Here is a 19,946-nt window from a genome sequence, read left to right on the forward strand (position 1 = left end):
CTTAGAACTGCATGCTAGCATAGATTCCAGATGATTAGACGGAGTGGACTGATTAGGTAGTGCATTGGTTTAGAACTCAAAGCTCAAATGCTACCTGCTTTGTGCTTCTAGGGACTTCACTAGTTTCAGCTATTTATTAAGTGAATACTTTAAATTACATATTGTGAGAATTAGATGATTTTTGAAAGTTAGGTTTGACCCTATTGCGCAGCTCTTGTTTGAGTCCAACCGTTGTAGGGTGGGACCTAGCAATTGAAATTTTATATGGTGCCAGTAACATGTAATTGTATTCGTGAGGTAGTTAGAAGGTATTGCAGGGAGTTTCTTTTGCAACTAATGGCAGAGAGTGGTTGGGAAAGGAACCCTAGGAAAGCCTAGGAGATGTCTTAGCGCATAGGGTGATCTATTGTGCAAGTAAAATAATTGATAATAGGGAAGTGACTTGAAGGATTTGAGACAGTCCTTGAGGAAGATATAGATAGATGTGGAAGGTTGTATTGGGCCCGTACTACTGAAAGTGTATGATCTATACCCGAGACAAGGAAGAACTTGATGATTTCGAAAAACTTCAAGACTGTAAAACTCTTCATGCATGTATTGATTGTTTATGTATTGTGTTTTAGTATGGTGATGACACGTGGTGAAGTAGGAGGTTTAGGATCGGGATCTGGTTTGGGCATGGGCACCAAACACATTCCCATCATGAGATGGATAGTAGACATGGAGAGTGCCCAGATGACTAGATTATACCTCGAGGGGTCAAAGGTGATGTTCGATGCAGGTTGTCTGAGGGAACGGGCCCGAGATTTATGGGAGGAGGTTGGACATGCTCTGGGAGCACCAGCTATTGAGGCCATGACATGGACATACTTTGTGACCCAGTCTCAAGCGGAGTTTACACCGGCTGTCAAGGTGCAACAGCTAGTGAGGGAGTTCCAAGACATGCGCCAAACGACTAAGACTATGGCGAAGATCACCACCAAGCTCTGAGAGAGAGCTTTGTTGGTACCTCAGTATGTTGCAGATGAGGAGATGAAGAAGACTCAGTACCACGACATGCTGAGATTAGATATCATGGAGTTTGTTAGATTTTCAGCATGTCATACATTTGAGGACATGATATCCAGGGCCCGGGAATGGGAAATCGATTAGGAGTACATCGGAAAGAGGAAGGCAGAGCAGGTGTAGACGTACGTGTTGGTTCAACAAAGAAACCCAAAGTTTTTGATTCTAAATTGAGGGGCCACATGGTCGGGGTCGTTGTGGCAAGTGTGGTAGGATGCATGACAAGATTTACAGGGCGGGTGGTTTGGGTTGCTATAATTGCGACAAGACAGGGCACTTCGGCAGGGATTGCACTGCACCACCACCACTACCCATGCTTCAAGTTTGATCTGCTTTCAGTGAAATCAAAGGGGCCACAAGAAGGTTGATTGCCCGAGTTTGACAGTAGGAGCGGTTGCAGCACCCGCTCTGGCGACATTGAGGATCACAAATGGTCGGGAGGGTAAGACGGCGGCCCCTGTAGTGAAGAATAGGGCTTTTCAGCTGACAGTCGAGGAGGCGCGTGCGACTCATGACATGGTTATATGTATGTTTTCCATTTATTTATGCGCTTTCATTATTGTTTATGCTTATGTTTCATGTTGTAATGTTTAGGGATGTTCTTAGTAAACGAATTGTCAGCTCTAGTTCTTTTTTGATTCAGGAGCTACATGATCGTTTGTATCTCTTGCGCTTAGCAAAAGATTTGGTGATTCTCCCAGGGAGCTTGATTATCCGTTGGAAGTGGATACCGCTAATGATCGCTCAATGAGAGTATCGAGGGTTCATCGGGGTTGCACTCTTAAGTTGTTCCAAGAGAGATACCCGATTGACTTGGTTCCTATTCCTTTGCATGAGAGCAAGGCCATTATGGGGATGGATTGGCTAAGCCCTAATGGGGCAATGATCGATTGCGAGCACCAGTTAGTTCGGGTTCGAACCCCAAGTGGGGGAGAGCTAGTTATTCATGGCGAGGGTGCTCAGTGAAGTCCAACTATCTGTTCAGCTGTGAGGGCTAGGAGATATCTCTACCAGGGTTGTTCTAGTTTTGTGGCTTACGTGATGGATACCCGAAAGGAGGGAAAGAAGTCAGTGGATAATGTGTTGATCGTCTGGGAGTATCCTGATGTGTTCCTAGAGGATTTACCGAAATTACCTCCAGAGAGGCAGGTTGAATTCTGTATTGATCTGGTTCCAGGTGGCTCCGATTGCCAAGACACCATATCGGTTACCACCTCCAGAGATGCAAGAGTTGTTTACAGAGCTGTAGGAGCTGTTAGACAAAGGGTTTATCAGACCGAGTAGTTCACCCAAGGAAGCACCGATTCTTTTTGTGAAAAATAAGGATGGTTGTCACAAGATGTGCATCGTTTACTGAGAGTGGAACAAGCTTGCGATGAAGAACCGTTACCCACTCCTGAGGATCGTTCATTTGTTCGATCAACTTTAGGGTGCATCTTGGTTCCCCAAGATAGATTCATGGTCGGGATATCACAAGATGATGGTCAAGTAATAAGACATTCAGAAGACTACTTTCAAGACTCGTTATGGTCATTACAAGTTCATGGTGATGCCTTTTGGGCTAACCAATGCTCCAGCTGTGTTCATGGATCTCATGAACTGCGTGTGTAGAGCGATGTTTCATCGATCTATTATTGTATTTATTGATGATATTTTGGACTACTCTAAGGCCGATGAGCATCATGAGGATTATCTATGAGAGGTTCTAGAGACTTTAAGGATGGAGAGGCTTTATGACAAGTTCTCCATGTGCGACTTTTGGTTGCATGAGGTGCAATTTTTGGGGCATCTTTTCAATGATAGGGGGATATTGGTTGACCCGGCCAAGATCGAGGCCATGATACAGTGGTGGAGGTTCCGAAGTCTACATCTGAGATTCGGAGCTTCTTGGGTTTAGCAGGGTACTATCGGAGATTCATTGAGAATTTCTTCAAGATCGCAGTTCCGTTAACCACAGTGAAGAAGAAGACAGTTACTTTCCGTTGGGAGCCTAAGCACCAGACGACGTTTGAGACCCTGAGACAGAGGTCGTCCGGAGCTCCAATTTTGACTCTCCCGGAGAGAGTGGATGATTTCATGGTATATTGTGATGCATCAATCATAGGGTTAGGTGTGGTGTTCATGTATAAGGGTCATGTAATTGCTTATGCTTCGAGGCAGCAGAAGCCTCATGAGGCGAATTACCCTACGCGTGATCTGGAGCTGGGGGCGGTGGTTCTCGCCCTCAAGATTTGGCGACATTGCCTCTATGGGGTTTGTTTTACCATCTATATGGATCACAAGAGTTTGATGTACTTGATGGATCAGCCAAATCTAAATACGAGGCAGCGCAGGTGGTTGGATGTAGTGAAGGATTATGTCTGCAAGATTTTATACCACCCCAGGAAGTCCAATGTGGTGGCCGATATTTCGAGTCGCAAGGTGACTAGCACACCTATCCGCAATTTGTGTTTGAGGATGACAGTGATTACCCTGCTCTTGGAGAAGATTCGTGGGGTTGAGGTTATGAAAGAGGAGCACCGGAAGAGTGAGCGCACAGTGGGTCAGGTTTCCTCTCATTATGATAGTCAGGGATTGTTAACCTTACATCGTAGAGTTTGGGTCTCGTGCTTGGTGGGTACTCATCAGATTTTGATGTATAGAGACCTCCAGATTTTGATGAATAGTGGGTTAGGTGCATAAGTCGATGTTTTCTATTTATCCGGGAGCGACAAAGATGTATAGAGACCTCCAGCTTGATTATTGGTGGCCCGACATGAAGCGGGATGTAGCATGGTACGTGGAGAGGTGCTTGACTTACAGGAAATTCAAGGCCGAGCATCAACGAACTCATGGCAAGATGGAGCCGTTGGGTGTTCCAATCTAGAAATAGGAAGCGATCACGATGAATTTTATCATGAAGCTACCACGGACAGCACGAGGGGTGGATTCGATTTGGGTCATCGTGGATCGATTGACTAAGAGTTCTCATTTCATTCCTATTCAGGAGAGCATCTTTTCAGAGAAACTGGAAGATGTATATATTTGCGATGTAGTGGCATGCCATGGGTTCCCCATCTCAGTGGTTTCAGATTGGGAAGTTCAATTCACTTCCAGGTTTTGGAAGAGGTATCATGAGAACTTAGGCACCCATCTGCACTTCAGCATGGCTTTTCATCTATAAATTGATGGACATAGTGAGGGGACCATCCAGACTTTGGATGATATGCTTCGGGCATGTGTGTTGGATTTTGACACTAACTACGATACATATCTTCCTTTGGCTAAGTTTTCTTACAACAAAAGCTATCATGCCAGTATTGATCGAACTCCTTTTGAGATTCTCTACGGGAGGAAGTGTCGGACCCCGATTTATTGGGGCAAGTTTGATCAATGGGTAGCACGGAGGTGTTGCTCCAGACTACCAAGTTGATCTAACAGGGAGATTGCAGACCGCGCAGAGCCGACAGAAGAGTTATGAAGATAGGTTTCGATCCTATTTGGAGTTTCAAGTCGGAGATATGGTACTCGTGAAGGTGTCACCTTGGAAATGTGTCATCCGGTTCAGGAAATAGGGCAAGTTGGGCCCCATATATATTGGTCCTTTTGGGGTTATTTCCTGGGTGGGTAGAGTTGCATACGGTATTGGAGCTGCCCGAGGAGCTCAGTCAGATTCACATCACTTTTCACGTCTCTCAGCTGTAGAAGTGTTTGGTTGATGATTCCACAGTGGTGCCATTAAATGATATTCAGGTGGATGAGCGGTTGAACTACATATAAAGACCAGTGCTGATCCTCGATAAGAAGACCAAACCCCTAATGAACAAGGTGGTAAACTTGGTGAAGGTGCAATGGCAGCACCGGAAGGGCTATGAGTGGACGTGGGAACCTGAGGATGAGATGAGGGAGCATTATCCAGAATTGTTTACAGCAATAGACTTTAAGGACAAAGTCTGATTCAAGTGGGGGAGAGTTGTAACACCCATTTCAGGTACGAACTAATCCATCATATTGTAATACTTCATTCTGGGTGGCCACAACATGGTGGAGCCTCACCATGGTGTGTTATGTTTTCAAAGATCGTGGGATTTAAAAGACTCGCCACGGCATGGCCATATGTGCCACGACCTGGCAACTGATTTTAATTAAACACTAATTTTCGGGCTTTGCGCCCTATTTAAAGGAATGAGGAGGCTAGCATTTGTTCACCCTCAGCCTCCATCACACTCAAACCCTCATAAACCCTAATCCTTATCTACTTGAAGCTCTTGGATCTCATTTGCTAGCTTTTGATGATTTTGAAGGAAGTAAAGGAAGATTTTATGCAAGATACCAACAAGCAACACTCCCCAACCTCTGGAAGCATCTTGTTGAATCATTTGTAAGGATCTTGATCCACTCCTTTATCTTTTCCTTAGATATCTAGGGTTATTTTTCTTAAAAAAACTCTTTCATTGGATTTTGAGTGGAGCAAACAGATAAAGTTTGCAACTTTATGACTCTTAGGAGTCTCAAGGACCTTATATCTCATAGATTTGAGAATTTGCTATGATTTGGAAATCTATCATGAGATTTGGGTCCCTTTTTCCGCTTTTGACCTAGATTTGAGGAAGGACGTGCATGGGGCATGCATGTCCACAAAGTTTACATCTTTAGAGATCAACAGGACCCCTAAAACCTTTTTAAAATTTTGGACTTGTACCTTATGTGATTAAGGACTTAATGGAAGAGTTCAACATCTTAAATGACCTTTAGATCCTAGGTTTTGAGATCTTGTCTTAATGGAGCATCTTAATGGATAAAGTTGGAAACTTTATCCATCAAGACATTGGGAAGGAGTAGATATGGGCTTTTGAGCCCATGAAAATGAGTTAAGAGCAGCTTAACTCGAATAATCCATTCAAACTGGTCCCCACAGCATGAAACTAGGTCGCCACGACATGGTGACCAGAGGCCGGTCGATTGTCTTGTCGTTTTGTGCCCATGGCGTGGCCAAGGAAGGTCACGGCATGGAGAAGTTTTGATGATGAGGACTATGTCTTTGACCTTTGACTTTTTAACCTGAGTTGACTTTTGGCCAACACTTAGTTTCTGGGAAGTGGATTGAGAGTGTGCATTGTATGATTGCCTAGGTGGGGTATAGCACCTATATTTCGATAGAGAGAAAGTTCTACCAGCTAAGTATTGATTAAGAGGTGAGTCTCTTCGCAGTTTTCATAGGTCTAAGACACGAATGTCGGCCCACTAAATTATGTTTGTAGAATGATAGTTGTCTTCGTGACTCTTGTTGATATGTCTGTATGTGCTTGTTGTCTTTGTGACTCTGGCTGGTGATATTGTATGCTTAGTTGTAGGGGTGAAATAGACCCAATACTGGTTGGAAGATACCAAAGGAGTTGAAATGGACTCGGGGGCGAAATAGACCAAGTACCGGTTGAAAGATACTGAAGGAGTTGAAACAGACTCAGAGGAGTGAAATAGACCTGTTACCGGTTACCGGTTGAAATATACCGAAGGAGTTGAAGCAGACTTAGGGGGTGAAATAGACCCGATACCGGTTGAAAGATACCGAAGGAGTTGAAATAGACTCATGGGTGAAATAGACCCGGTTTAGTTTCTAGTTGATATGTATGTTTGCATGGGTTATTTTGGGAAAACTCATTTTATGATATGATTTGTACTCTAATGACGATTTTATACATTACCGCATTTTGATGGATTTTGGAATGAATGAATGGTGGTTTTGATAGTTTTAAAAATAAAATTTTTACATAGTATTTTCGGGACGTTACAAAATAAGAGCACCATGAGAAAACAAACACTCCATAAAAAGATGATCTACGTCTTCAATCCCATCCGATCACATGTTATAGGAGGCAGAAGCTACAATGATACCCCTATGGGCAAGAGCGGTTGCCATGGGAGTTTAGCCCATACACGCCCTCGACACAAAGTTGAGCACTTTAGCAAAACCTATTTAATCCATATTGTAGGATTAACCACATGAGTGGTAATCTTCTTGTCAAGATGGGACCTAAGATCATGAACATAAAACATCCCTTATGATGAGAGCTTCGATTTCCACCTATCTTTCTCAATTTGCTGCACATTAAAATTGATTAATCCTTTTAACATGATCAGCTCCAAAATTTCATGAACACTACAAGGCTGTCTTCTCCACTGGCCAAGGAAATCTCCGTCGACAATTCTCTCTAAAATAAAACAAGATTTTCTTCTATCACACTTAAACAAGTCGAGGAAATTGAGATTCAAGAGGCCTGCTCTCGCACCACTTATCCTTGCCAAAATAAAGCGTTGCCTCCGTTTCCAATAATTTAATCAAATGTATCTAAAAAGTCAATTCCCAAATCGTTGAGAACCGAAATCACTTTGAAAATATTGCCCCATACCCCAGGAAGCATTTTTTTTGGCCCATTTAATCACCAACTTCCTGTAACAATTGTGGATAGCACAAATGACTTGTCTCCAAAGAGCATCTATGTCAGAATTAAATCGCCACAGCCATTTAATAATAAGAGCTAGATTCAGAGAAAGAAGAGAGTCAATTCTAAGACCACCATCCTTATTAGAGCTAAGAACAATCTACCACGCCACCCAATTGATTTTATGGTTTTCTTCGTTTCTGCCCCATAAGAAATTCCTCCTTGGTTTCTCAATATTATCAATAATAGAAGCCGAGACTTTTAAAAATAGAAAATTAGTAAATCAGGAGATTACCAAGAATTGATTTAACTAAAGTTAAGCGCCCACTAAAAGATAAAGTTTTTGCTTTCCATGAAGAGAGTTTCAATTTAATTTTACCAAAAAGTGGCAACTTGAAAATCTTCGCGTAAATATTTTAGTTTAATTTCAATAATCTATAATACGAAATTTCCTCTTTTTGTCATATAGATTATATCGTATTCAATAAGTCATTAAACTTTTTTACAAGTTTTCATTACATCATTGAAGTGCATTTCAATCAGATAACTTTTTTTTATATTAGATGTCACAATAATGCAATCTCAATATCACGTACACCTAAATTAATAAATTTTGTCATATTCAATATCATGGTGGAGATCGTATCTATACTACCCAATAAATAAAAATAACTTATGCCACATGTCATTTTTCTAGAGTATTAGTTCAAAAAATTATCATTTATTCTTATGTTGACACGTGCCAGTCTCACATATATATATTTTTTTCTATTAATCAGTGTTTTTAATTCAAATAAATCAAGATATGTATTAAATTTAAAATTTGAAATTTAAATTAAGTTATTTGAGATTAAAATAAATCAAGATATGTATTAAATTTAAAATTTGAAATTTAAGTTAAGTTATTTGAGATTTCCAAATATATATATACAAGATCCATATGAGTTAAGTTTGGTGGATTCTTCTTGGAAGTTCTTGAAAATGACAGAAAAAGATTTGAACAAATTTCGATGATTACATGAAGTGAACTAGTGTTTGAAAAGGTCCTCATATTAAAGTGAGATGTATTTACAGTTTTCACACAAGAAAGAGTTGTGGGATGCTATTGCCTTGTTCTTAAGCCATCATTCCGGAAAATATATTATCTTTGGTGACTTCAATGTTACAAGTGCTCCTAATGAAAGACATGGTTTGGTTTTCTATGGTATTGATGCAAATGAATTCAATAGCTTCATTATCGACAAGGATTTGACGGATGTTCCTGTGGGTGGGAGACGATTCACTAGGGTTGATCGACTTTTCTTGAAAATGGAAAAGATAGATCGATTCCTCGTCTCTAATGGAGTGTTAGAACGTATATTTCCTAGTATGATTGGGCTTATAATACCCCGTCTCTAGTCAGATCACAACTACATTATTTTGAAGAATGAGAAATTTGATTATGGTCCTACGTCTTTCAAATTATTTCACTCCTGGTTCATGATTGATGGTTTTTCTAACACTGTCAACGATGCACTGTTGAATTTTTACGCGAGCAGGTGCTTGAAACAGGTTTATTTTATTAAAAATAAACTTAAATTCATGAAAGATAGGTTAAAATTTTGGCATAGGAAGTTTGTGCATCAAAAATGTGGGCTTAAGAGGAATTTGTTGTCAAGGCTTGATGATATTGATGGTGTGGTGGATGATGGACAATATGATACTGATTTAGTGACAAGTAGGATTGATATCCTCAAATCCCTTACAGATCTTAATAAAATTGAAGGCATAGATGTGGCTCATAAGTCCAAATCCAAATGGGGGGCGGTGGATGGAGATGAAAACTCAAAAACATTTCACTCCATGATTAGAAGAAAAAGGAGAAAGTTAACGATTTCTGGGATTGTGGTGGACGGATTTTGGGTTACTAATCCTTCTGATGTGAAATCTCATTTTCTTCATTTTTTAAAAAATAAGTTTCAGCCTTTCGTTGGGGCTTCCTTACTTTAGCCTAGCTCTCGGCTTAATAGACTTCTCTTGGATCAGAGTAATTTTGTGCTCTCGGTTTTCTCAAGAGGAGGTTAAGGCTGTTGTTTGGTCGTGTGGTAGTGCTTGGGCGCCAGTGCCTGATGGTTTTTCGTTTCAATTCGTTAAAAATTTATGGTATATTTTAAAAGAAGATATATGCGACTTTGTTGATGAATTTTAAGAGGAGGGCTATATTCCAAACGGGTATAATTCCTCTTTTATAACTCTTATCCAAGAAGTCAATTCAGTTACTTTCTTCAAAGATTATAAACCAATCAGTCTCATTGGTATTCAGTATAAAATTATTGCTAAATTGTTAGCTAACCGTTTGGCTAAGGTTATTGATTCGATAGTCAGTCCAGAGCAATCAACTTTCACTAAAGGTAGGCGGATTCTTGATGGGCCTCTTATAGTGAATGGAATTTTGGGTGGTTGAAAAATCGCAAGACGAAGAGCATGGTTTTCAAAGTGTACTTTGATAAAGCTTGCGACTCGGTTAGTTGGGACTATCTGCTGAGAATTATGGAGTTTATGGGTTTCCATAAAAAACGGTTACGTTGGGTTAAAGCTTGTCTTCTATAATTTAGAGCGTTCGTTCTTAGTAATCGAAGTCTTGCACAAGAGTTCTCCTTACAGCGAGGTCTTCGTCAAGGTGAACCCATGGCGCCGTTTTTAATCATCACTGTCATGGAGGGTCTTCATGTAGCGATGGAAGATGCTATTATTCATGGGTTATTTCGGGGAGTTAGTGTTGGTGCGGAAAACTTTATGATATCCCACTTGTTCTATGCAGATGATGCGCTTTTCATTAGAGAATGGGAGTATGGGAATATTGTTTACTTAATCACGATTCTCAACCGCTTCTATTTAGTCTTTGGTTTAAAAATTAATCTTCGGAAATCGAATTTGTTCGGGCTGGGAGTCTCTAGTCAGGATGTTGAAGAGATGGCAGTGATTAGGGGTTGTTTGGCGGCTTCTTTTCCTTTTTCTTATCTTGGAGTACCAGTTGGTGCTAATATGGGTTTTATTGAGAATTAGAATATTGTTCTTAAGAAGAAACTAGCTAAGTGCAAAGTAAAGTTTCTTTTAATTGGTGGTCGATTGACTTTACTTAGATTTGTTCTAGGTAGCTTGGGTATGATCAAAACCCTCGAGATGATCTGTGCTAGGTTTCTTTGGGGTGGTTCGAAGGTGTAAAGAAAGATTGCTTGGATCAAATGGGAGGTAGTGCTGAATTCTAAAGATAAAGGTGGTTTAGGTGTGGGTAGTTTAAAAGCTTTGAACATCGCACTTTTGTGGAAATGGGCTTGGCAGTTTTTCATCGATAAAAATTCCATATGGATTGGTGTGATTAAGAGTATACATGGGAGGAATGGTGGTATTGGTTGTCAAATTTCTAAACTGAGGAGGGAAGGTGTTTGGTCTTCTTTGATCAAGTACTTGGATAGAATGCATGACTCACAAATTCTTCCTTATTCTTATCTTCTAAAAAATCATAGGAAATGAGGAAGGAACTCAGTTTTGGGAGGACATTTTGGTTGGGTACGTCACCTTAAGGAGTAATTTCCTTAGGGTGAGTGCTTTGAAGCAAAACAGATGGAGAGATGACGGTTGGTCTTGGGAGTGGAGCCGTGACATGCGTGTAGGGGGTGTTAATGCTTCCCAATTCTCAGATCTTATTCATTTTCTTTATAATGAGCAACTTCTTGATAGTCTAGATAAGTGGGTTTGGAAACTTGATAATGATGGAATTTACTCTGTGAAATCTACTAGATGCCATGTTGATGATGTTTTGCTTCACGAAGATCCGACTTCTACTAGATGGTGCCCATGTGTTCCTAATAAAGTTAATGTTCTTATTTGGAGGGTTTGCAGGATAAGATTCACGCGAGAGTAAATTTGCATGAGAAAGGTGTGGAGCTGAATTCGATTCTATTTCCTTCATGTTCGATGGGTAGAGATGGGCACAAAAACCGGATTGGGCTCTCGGATCCGATCCAATCCGGAAACCGGATTTGGTCAAAACCGGTTTTGACCGAACCAGATCGGATTAAACCGGCCACCGGATCGAAACCGGATTGAAGCTTCGGACAAGATATCGGATTTAACCCCGGATTGAGAACCGGATTCGGTTCAAACCGGATCCTAAACCGGTTTGAAACCAGTTTTTTTTACCGTTGAGCAACGGGAATTTTGAAAAAAAAATTTATAGCCGTTGGAAAGGGGAAAAAACGGCTAGTTTGACTTTTCTTGACTTTTTTTGTAAAAACCGGTTCAATTCGGTCATAGTTCGACGATCAAACCCCCGTGGGCCGCGATGCAATAAAGACCAATGGCACGTAGATTGGGGTCTCTTAAGTATAGGTGTTTGTATTTTTAATTTAACCAGCCGAGGTTTAACAAACTAATAAATTTTACATGGTTAATATAATTAAGTTCAAATTTATATATATAAATATATAAATATATATATAAATGTGTGTGTGTTAATTACCTTTGCAATTATCTAAATACATGTAGGATATGTAACGTGTATATATTCAAAATAAATATACACTTAAAATTTCGTGTTGTGTAAAAATCCTAAAAACCAAATACCTTATATACGTACATACACCAATACTTCCAATAATATATCAAATTCAAATAGAGGAATATACAAACACTAATAAGATGACAGCCAATGGACACTAATAAATTGACAGCCAATTGACACTGTAGGGGAATGGCTTTATTCCTTCCTTTTTTTTCTTCCTTGTTTCCTGCAATCTATCAGAGAATCCCAAACACCTTTACCTACATTGATTCCCATTAAAACAATCCTTCCATTCTTCAATTTTCAAAATACACATAAACAGATTCAAAACAAACCTCCTCATCAGTTTCTATCATAAACAACCAAAAGGACAACCTGTATCGAAGCCAGAACACTCCAGTTCTTGATTCTCGAGTACAACTGCAAACCAGAAGAACAATAACCCGTTGGTATTTCTGTTCCTTTTCCTGTGGAAGAAGCACAATCCCAAACACCCATCGAATTCTCGTTCTTTCCCTGTCAAATTATCAAAACCCAAACACCTATCGAAACCCTGTTGATCAAACTCCATACTTTGCCATAAAGATCACCAACTCAGACAAAGAAAAATTCGGACCATTCATCAGATTTGGAATCACAAATCAAAAGTCAAAATGTAAGTAACATGATCTTCAGTAAATCGAAACCCAAAGACGTACAGAATGAAGGATGAGATAAAGGATTCAGAGTCAATTGAAAGATTTGGAATAGCTATTACCTCAATCGATCTTGCCCCCTTCCGAGTCGTCGAACACCGCCGCAAAAACACTGCTGCTGTCACCACTCGATTCTAGCCGCTGGAAGACAGAATCCACCCCTTTGTGACTGCCCCCGAGAAACCCCACCGCTACCCTCGTGATTTACCGATCGTCGGGTCCGCCTTCAGCTTCTATCTCCGAGACGAAGCAAGCCCCGGTTCATCATCGAACTTCGCCAGAGCTGCTGCCTCGTTCCCCCGGGCTGTTGATACAGACGACGAAGGGGGAGTCTTCGCCAGGAAGTCGGAGTCGGGTGACGAGGTTGGCGAACCCGATGCGATCGGTGGCTCTCCTTGCGATGAAAAGCTTGAGTGCTTTCTCCAATTTTCAGGTTTTCTATCGTAGTTTGAAAAACCTGCTAAACCAATCTTCGAAGGACACCAGAAGGAGTTATCAGACCAAGCAAAAGTAGGCACAGAACCAACGCCTTCATCGTAAAATCAGGAACATACGTGGAGGAACGATCCCATGATGATTCAGGTATCTCATAATCTTCTGGAAGGTCCAGATTTTGGAAAGCTGCTACACGTGATTGGACGTATTGGACCTTCTCCTGGACTCTCTACTTGCTCTAGGAGTTATCACTTTCCCCAATCAGCCGACGATTTGTCGATCCTTCCCCAATCAGCCGACGATGTGTTCGATCTTTCCCCAATCAGCCGACGATTTGTCGATCCTTCCCCAATCAGCCGACGATTTGTCGATCCTTCCCCAATCGACCGACGATTTTGCTCGATCCGTCCGATTCATCGGTGTTCGATTTCCCGTCGTCTTCCCCCCCCCCCCCCCCCCGTTCATTGGTGTTCTTCGAGTCGGCTGTGAAGAGAACACGATTTCCCTTTCGATCTTATTACGCGATCAAACTGATTGGAACGGGTTTAAAAGACCCTAATATTCTAGATATCGGATCCGTAGTCGGGTAAAGGGTTACAACCCGAAAAGAAAACGGGTACCGGGTTTGACCCAGTCAACGGTCAAACGGAAATCCAACCCATTTTTTTTAAACTATCAAAACTTAACCCCTTGTTACAAATACTTTGCAAATTCAGTCCAAACCCCAAATCTTTGATTTCAATTGTCAATATTAACCCCTCCTTTGAAATTATGTTTACCCAATCAGTCCCACTTTGGTTAAAATAATTTACAAACAATCCTTATACTGTAAACCGGTTACAAAACGGTCCTGGTAATACTTCAATGTTCAAGAATTATGAATTTGCGGTTCACTCGGAATGTTTATTATCGTTTCTCAAAGGAATGCAAATACCGTACCAATGGAACTCACGCTTCAAGGGTGAGTTCATACCCCTACATTTTATATTTTTATTAAGTTTTAAGGGGGGGAATACAAGTTAAATCATCAATATCATAATTAAACGTTTTCAATAGATTACATCAGAAAAGTTGAACTTCAATCACGACCGGTTTTGGTAAACTTAAACATTTTAGTTTTCAAAACAACACAAGGTGCAAGTAGTTCAAGTTCTTGATTTTCAAATGGCTACTTGCACATCACCATACGAGTTTTCTATAATTTATACATAACTCAGTATTGGTATAAATATTGTTTTGTTTACGCTACATGTATTTGTAGTGCATTGTCATTTTGTTTTGTTTACGCTACATGTATTTGTAGTGCATTATCATTTTTAGTCTAATCTCCATAACTATGCCCGTATTCTTGAGGTACGTTATGGACAATAATAGCGCTATTGGGTTTACCACCCCACCTTGGGACGCTAAGGTGATTGATCGCACGTGGTTGAGTGTGTATGATGATTAGATGCTCCATCCTATACATATACATATGTACATGTATAGGGTGAGGACTATTTGTTGTTGTTATCCTTTGTTAATCCACCTTCAATTTTATAAACCATTATCTCAAATACAATCGTTTGCCAATTTCAAAAGGAAACTAATACTAGGTTTGTAAGTGAAAAGCATTTAATAATACAAAACAAATACTTATGAACTCACCAACCATTGTGTTGACACTTTTTCAAACCACTTGTATTCTCAGGAAATCAATAAACAGGTAACCAAGTGTTGTTGAGAATGGCATGCTAAGACGTCAAACATTTCCTATCTTGTCCATGTATTGTAATTGATTTATAAACATGTAAATCATAATGATGTAACTTTTCAATTATATATATATATATATATATATATATATATATATATATATATATGTTGGTTGTGTTTACTTGAATTACTATTGCAATTGTTGTTATGATATTATACATGAAGTCCTCCACCCCCGGACGTTTCCGCCATCCTCGGTTTGGGGGTGTGACAGATTGGTATCAGAGCACAGTTTATAGTGAATTAAGTGTATCAAACCACATAAGATATACAAACTATAAACACAATTGGGACTACTAGTCTCTTATTTGTGCATTTTCCAAATAAATATACCTTTAGAAAATAAATGTTTTTCTTAATTAAAGTATACCTACCAACATTCATACAAAGAACAGGGTCACAAGTACAGAACAAAAATATTACGATTGTTGGACAGCACAGGTGGGCTTAGAGACATATAGTCAAGTCTGGGAAGATGTAGCCTGATCAACTACATTATCTGGGGTTTGACTAGCATGTGCCTAAGTACGTTTGTGAAGTTTCAACAAATCTAAAAACTTTATTTCCATAATCAATTTACAAATAACTCACAAGTCCATATGCGTGTTTCTCATAGTTGACTTGTTCCTTGTTTGGTTGTGGATTTAGGGTAGACTCATTAGGATCAACAGTCTAATAAAATTTTAATTACACATAACTGGGGGCATGTCGAGTGAATCTTAGGAGTGGATCAGACATGGAACAAATCACAAGATTATAATCAAGTTATTCCTACTAAATTCATAAGTCTATTTATATAGACCTCTGGTTTAGAGTCGTCAGAGTAGTCGTGTCGGCAATCTAGAATACAGCTAAATACATAATACAAACTATAATACCCAAATTATACAAACTTTTCTGCCTAAAAAAAATCAATAGACAAACACAATGAAACTAAAAAGGGTATCAATTTATCAAGAGAAAAACACATACAATGTAGATTAAAAATCCAATAATTATAACAAAATGGCTAAAAGAAAAGGTAAGGACTAAGGATTTTTCAGTCCTCTCTTCTTATAAATAGCTTTGAAGCAAGCTTGCCTAAGCTTCTTTGTTCTTTCTGTCAATTCCATACCTGGCAATTTCTCCATCATCTTCTTGTGCCCTGCTAACGTCTCTACCTCCTCCTTTAATCCCAACTCCTAGTTTTTTTTTTAGGTAGATGCAATATATTTTTCGGGTGAGTTCATAAAATTTACAATGAGTTAAGTTTATGTAAATATAAATCAGAAATCGTAGTAAAACAATTGATTCGATGTGGCATATGCCTAAGGCCTATGTTTATGTTATAAAGAAACTAATAATTAAAATTTTAGAAAATACCAAAACTACTATGGTTACCAAGTGCATGTATACATGCATGAGTAATGTATAGAAGGTTATTAGAGTAGTTACCTTGGCATTTTGAATGAGGGATTCAAGGCTCTTAAGTTTCCTATGAGGCCATCTGTTTATGTTTAGCTCCCTGCATCTTTTCTTCAACAATGTTGCCCCTATCCCTAGTTCCTTTGCTGCCATGATTATCGGCATCTCAAAGTACTTCGCTATCTCTTCAAACTCCAATGGTCTCAATCTATTTGCCACCTTCCGGCCACCGTGATCAGTGGTGGCAGCACTAGAACTACCAGTAGCATCACCACCGGGTTTATAGTCTTCCCTGAAACTAACCGATGGTAAATTACCATCCTCCCAACCATCCCATAAGCTTATGTCTTCAAGGGGATCCAAATCGTGAAACTCATTTCTAGAAATGATGTTTTGATCTTGGTTAAGTACTGTGGAAAAGTTCTGATCAAGCACTTCTGGCAATTTTTCTGACAACTCGTAATTATGATGGTCGAGCATGTCACCACTGTCAGAATAAAAAAAAAATAAAAAATAAATAAAAAAATAAAAAATAAAAAACAAACAAACAAAACTCAAGATAATCAAATCCAACCCGATGAAATACTCTTTTGATCACTACAAATCCAAACCATGTTTTGATCAATATAGACAAAATCATTTTATGTGCGAAAGATAGGGTAATGAGTGACGTGTATATTTACCTGAAAAGATCTTGATGATCAAAGCACGGAAACCCATCGAGGTCATATATGGGGTTTTGATGATCTGCAGGTGGATCCATTTGTGAGGAAGAAATTAAAAGTTGCAGTAAGAATGTGAGGATTTATATAAGTGAAGTGGGAGAATTAATTAATAAGAAATAAAGATGAAGTAAATATAAATATTCGTTGAGCCGTAACTCTCTTCTTCCATTCACACACGTATCAGTATATACTGCTACAATCTTGACTTGGGTGCCGCAGGCATTTAATGCTTCACATGTCTACCCTGTAAATCCTTGACTTTTAAGCGACGTATCAGTTCCCATATACCTCAGAGTAAATTCTTTTCACTGCATACTACAAGTCTTCAATCATGCAAAAGAAAACATGACTTGTTGTAGCTAAACTACTTACGTTTGTTATAATTATTTGACTCGTATAAACTTGGTTGCTATAAGCTGCTTTGTATGTGTATGCTAGTGTAAATTCATGAGGTCTTATCACATTTAAGTCCCTGGAATCAGTTCACACTAATCATTAACTCATTTGAGTATATGGTCATCATGGATAACGCTAGCCAGAAGTAGACAACTCCTCACTTGCACGATTCGCTTGAGTGCATTTTACCTTTTTATACCCTATGTTTTTGATACATATAGTAGTCCCTAGGGCATAATTCGGTCATTAGGCTGGGGATATGAACTCATGAATGGGGACTTGGTACATCTACAAGTCTTACATCACGTTTTGTCAACAAATCGTGTATACTCAATTTAACAACAACTCTGGTATCTCATTCTAGCAACTAAAAGTGTATCTCCTTTTAGTAACAAATTTGTTATCCCGTTTTCGCAACAAGCTTTGATTACCCTGAGAATATGAAATTTGCATCTCATTTGGGGCAACATACTTCATCTCACATGATAACAACAAGTCATGGTAATAGAATAAACTTGACATCATTAGTAGTTACGTCTCATATAACCTCTTGTAAACATCATACTTTGACATTACTACCAATATTTATGTCAATTTCTTTGGTGTTTCAGAATTTTAAATTTATGTTTGAGTGAGAATTAGGTTTAGTGAGTTGCATATTCATTAAGGAAGACCTCAACCGTATAAGGACAAACTAGATTTATCATACCTATATAACATCTGGAAGAGAAACATGTTTTGTATTCAGTTCCCTTCTCGGTTATAATTCTAACAATGTCATACTTTAGCATTTTAAATGTACGAAGAAATGATTGAACCCTTAATTCCCATGTCAGCAAAGTAGAATAAATCCATCATTCTCGTCGCTATCAAACAACTTCATACCGCTAAATATGAAAACCTAACAATATTGTAAACCGTAAACAAGTCCATATATATTTTTCATCCATACCAAAACTTATCTTGTAGTCGATTATCCCTAATCAAAGCATCGTATGTTCCCCACGACGGTATACATCATTAACATCCTAAGTGGTTAAGACGGTTGATGATTAATATAGTTTGAAAATAATTACCTAACCCAATGGGGCAAAGTTTCACAAAACTAGTCATGCCCGATAACCACTCCGGCACGCTCACATTTTTCTCTTAAGGTACTTCTTTCTTAAATTTCGGGACGAAATTCCCTTCAACAGGGGGATAATGTAAAAACCGGTTCAATTCGGTCATAGTTCGACGATCAAACCCCCGTGGGCCGCGATGCAATAAAGACCAATGGCACGTAGATTGGGGTCTCTTAAGTATAGGTGTTTGTATTTTTAATTTAACCAGCCGAGGTTTAACAAACTAATAAATTTTACATGGTTAATATAATTAAGTTCAAATTTATATATATAAATATATAAATATATATATATAAATGTGTGTGTGTTAATTACCTTTGCAATTATCTAAATACATGTAGGATATGTAACGTGTATATATTCAAAATAAATATACACTTAAAATTTCGTGTTGTGTAAAAATCCTAAAAACCAAATACCTTATATACGTACATACACCAATACTTCCAATAATATATCAAATTCAAATAGAGGAATATACAAACACTAATAAGATGACAGCCAATGGACACTAATAAATTGACAGCCAATTGACACTGTAGGGGAATGGCTTTATTCCTTCCTTTTTTTTCTTCCTTGTTTCCTGCAATCTATCAGAGAATCCCAAACACCTTTACCTACATTGATTCCCATTAAAACAATCCTTCCATTCTTTAATTTTCAAAATACACATAAACAGATTCAAAACAAACCTCCTCATCAGTTTCTATCATAAACAACCAAAAGGACAACCTGTATCGAAGCCAGAACACTCCAGTTCTTGATTCTCGAGTACAACTGCAAACCAGAAGAACAATAACCCGTTGGTATTTCTGTTCCTTTTCCTGTGGAAGAAGCACAATCCCAAACACCCATCGAATTCTCGTTCTTTCCCTGTCAAATTATCAAAACCCAAACACCTATCGAAACCCTGTTGATCAAACTCCATACTTTGCCATAAAGATCACCAACTCAGACAAAGAAAAATTCGGACCATTCATCAGATTTGGAATCACAAATCAAAAGTCAAAATGTAAGTAACATGATCTTCAGTAAATCGAAACCCAAAGACGTACAGAATGAAGGATGAGATAAAGGATTCAGAGTCAATTGAAAGATTTGGAATAGCTATTACCTCAATCGATCTTGCCCCCTTCCGAGTCGTCGAACACCGCCGCAAAAACACTGCTGCTGTCACCACTCGATTCTAGCCGCTGGAAGACAGAATCCACCCCTTTGTGACTGCCCCCGAGAAACCCCACCGCTACCCTCGTGATTTACCGATCGCCGGGTCCGCCTTCAGCTTCTATCTCCGAGACGAAGCAAGCCCCGGTTCATCATCGAACTTCGCCAGAGCTGCTGCCTCGTTCCCCCGGGCTGTTGATACAGACGACGAAGGGGGA

At 39.2% G+C, this 19,946-nt stretch overlaps 1 protein-coding gene across 1 annotated transcript; it reads left to right on the top strand.

Annotated features, from left to right (window-relative positions):
* The first annotated feature begins 8,549 nt into the window (after positions 1-8,549).
* LOC145122485 (uncharacterized) lies at positions 8,550-9,930 on the top strand. The gene is made up of 4 exons (XM_079058084.1): positions 8,550-8,841; positions 9,076-9,407; positions 9,647-9,698; positions 9,815-9,930. Exons 1-4 carry the CDS (start codon positions 8,550-8,552, stop codon positions 9,928-9,930), a joined length of 792 nt encoding a protein of 263 aa, XP_078914210.1.
* Positions 9,931-19,946: the final 10,016 nt, after the last annotated feature.

This window comes from Lactuca virosa, chromosome 6 (assembly GCF_052849685.1).
Source record: "Lactuca virosa cultivar CGN04683 chromosome 6, Lactuca_virosa_CGN04683_v6, whole genome shotgun sequence".
Taxonomy (NCBI): Eukaryota; Viridiplantae; Streptophyta; class Magnoliopsida; order Asterales; family Asteraceae; genus Lactuca; species Lactuca virosa.

Bases quoted from the DNA above. Each gene is read 5' to 3' on its own strand.
- LOC145122485 (XM_079058084.1), top strand. From the start codon at position 8,550: ATGTATTTACAGTTTTCACACAAGAAAGAGTTGTGGGATGCTATTGCC. The intron at 8,842-9,075 runs GTATATTTCCTA...AATTCATGAAAG, and splicing joins CTCTAATGGAGTGTTAGAAC to ATAGGTTAAAATTTTGGCAT. The intron at 9,408-9,646 runs GTGAAATCTCAT...TTTTAAAAGAAG, and splicing joins GGGTTACTAATCCTTCTGAT to ATATATGCGACTTTGTTGAT.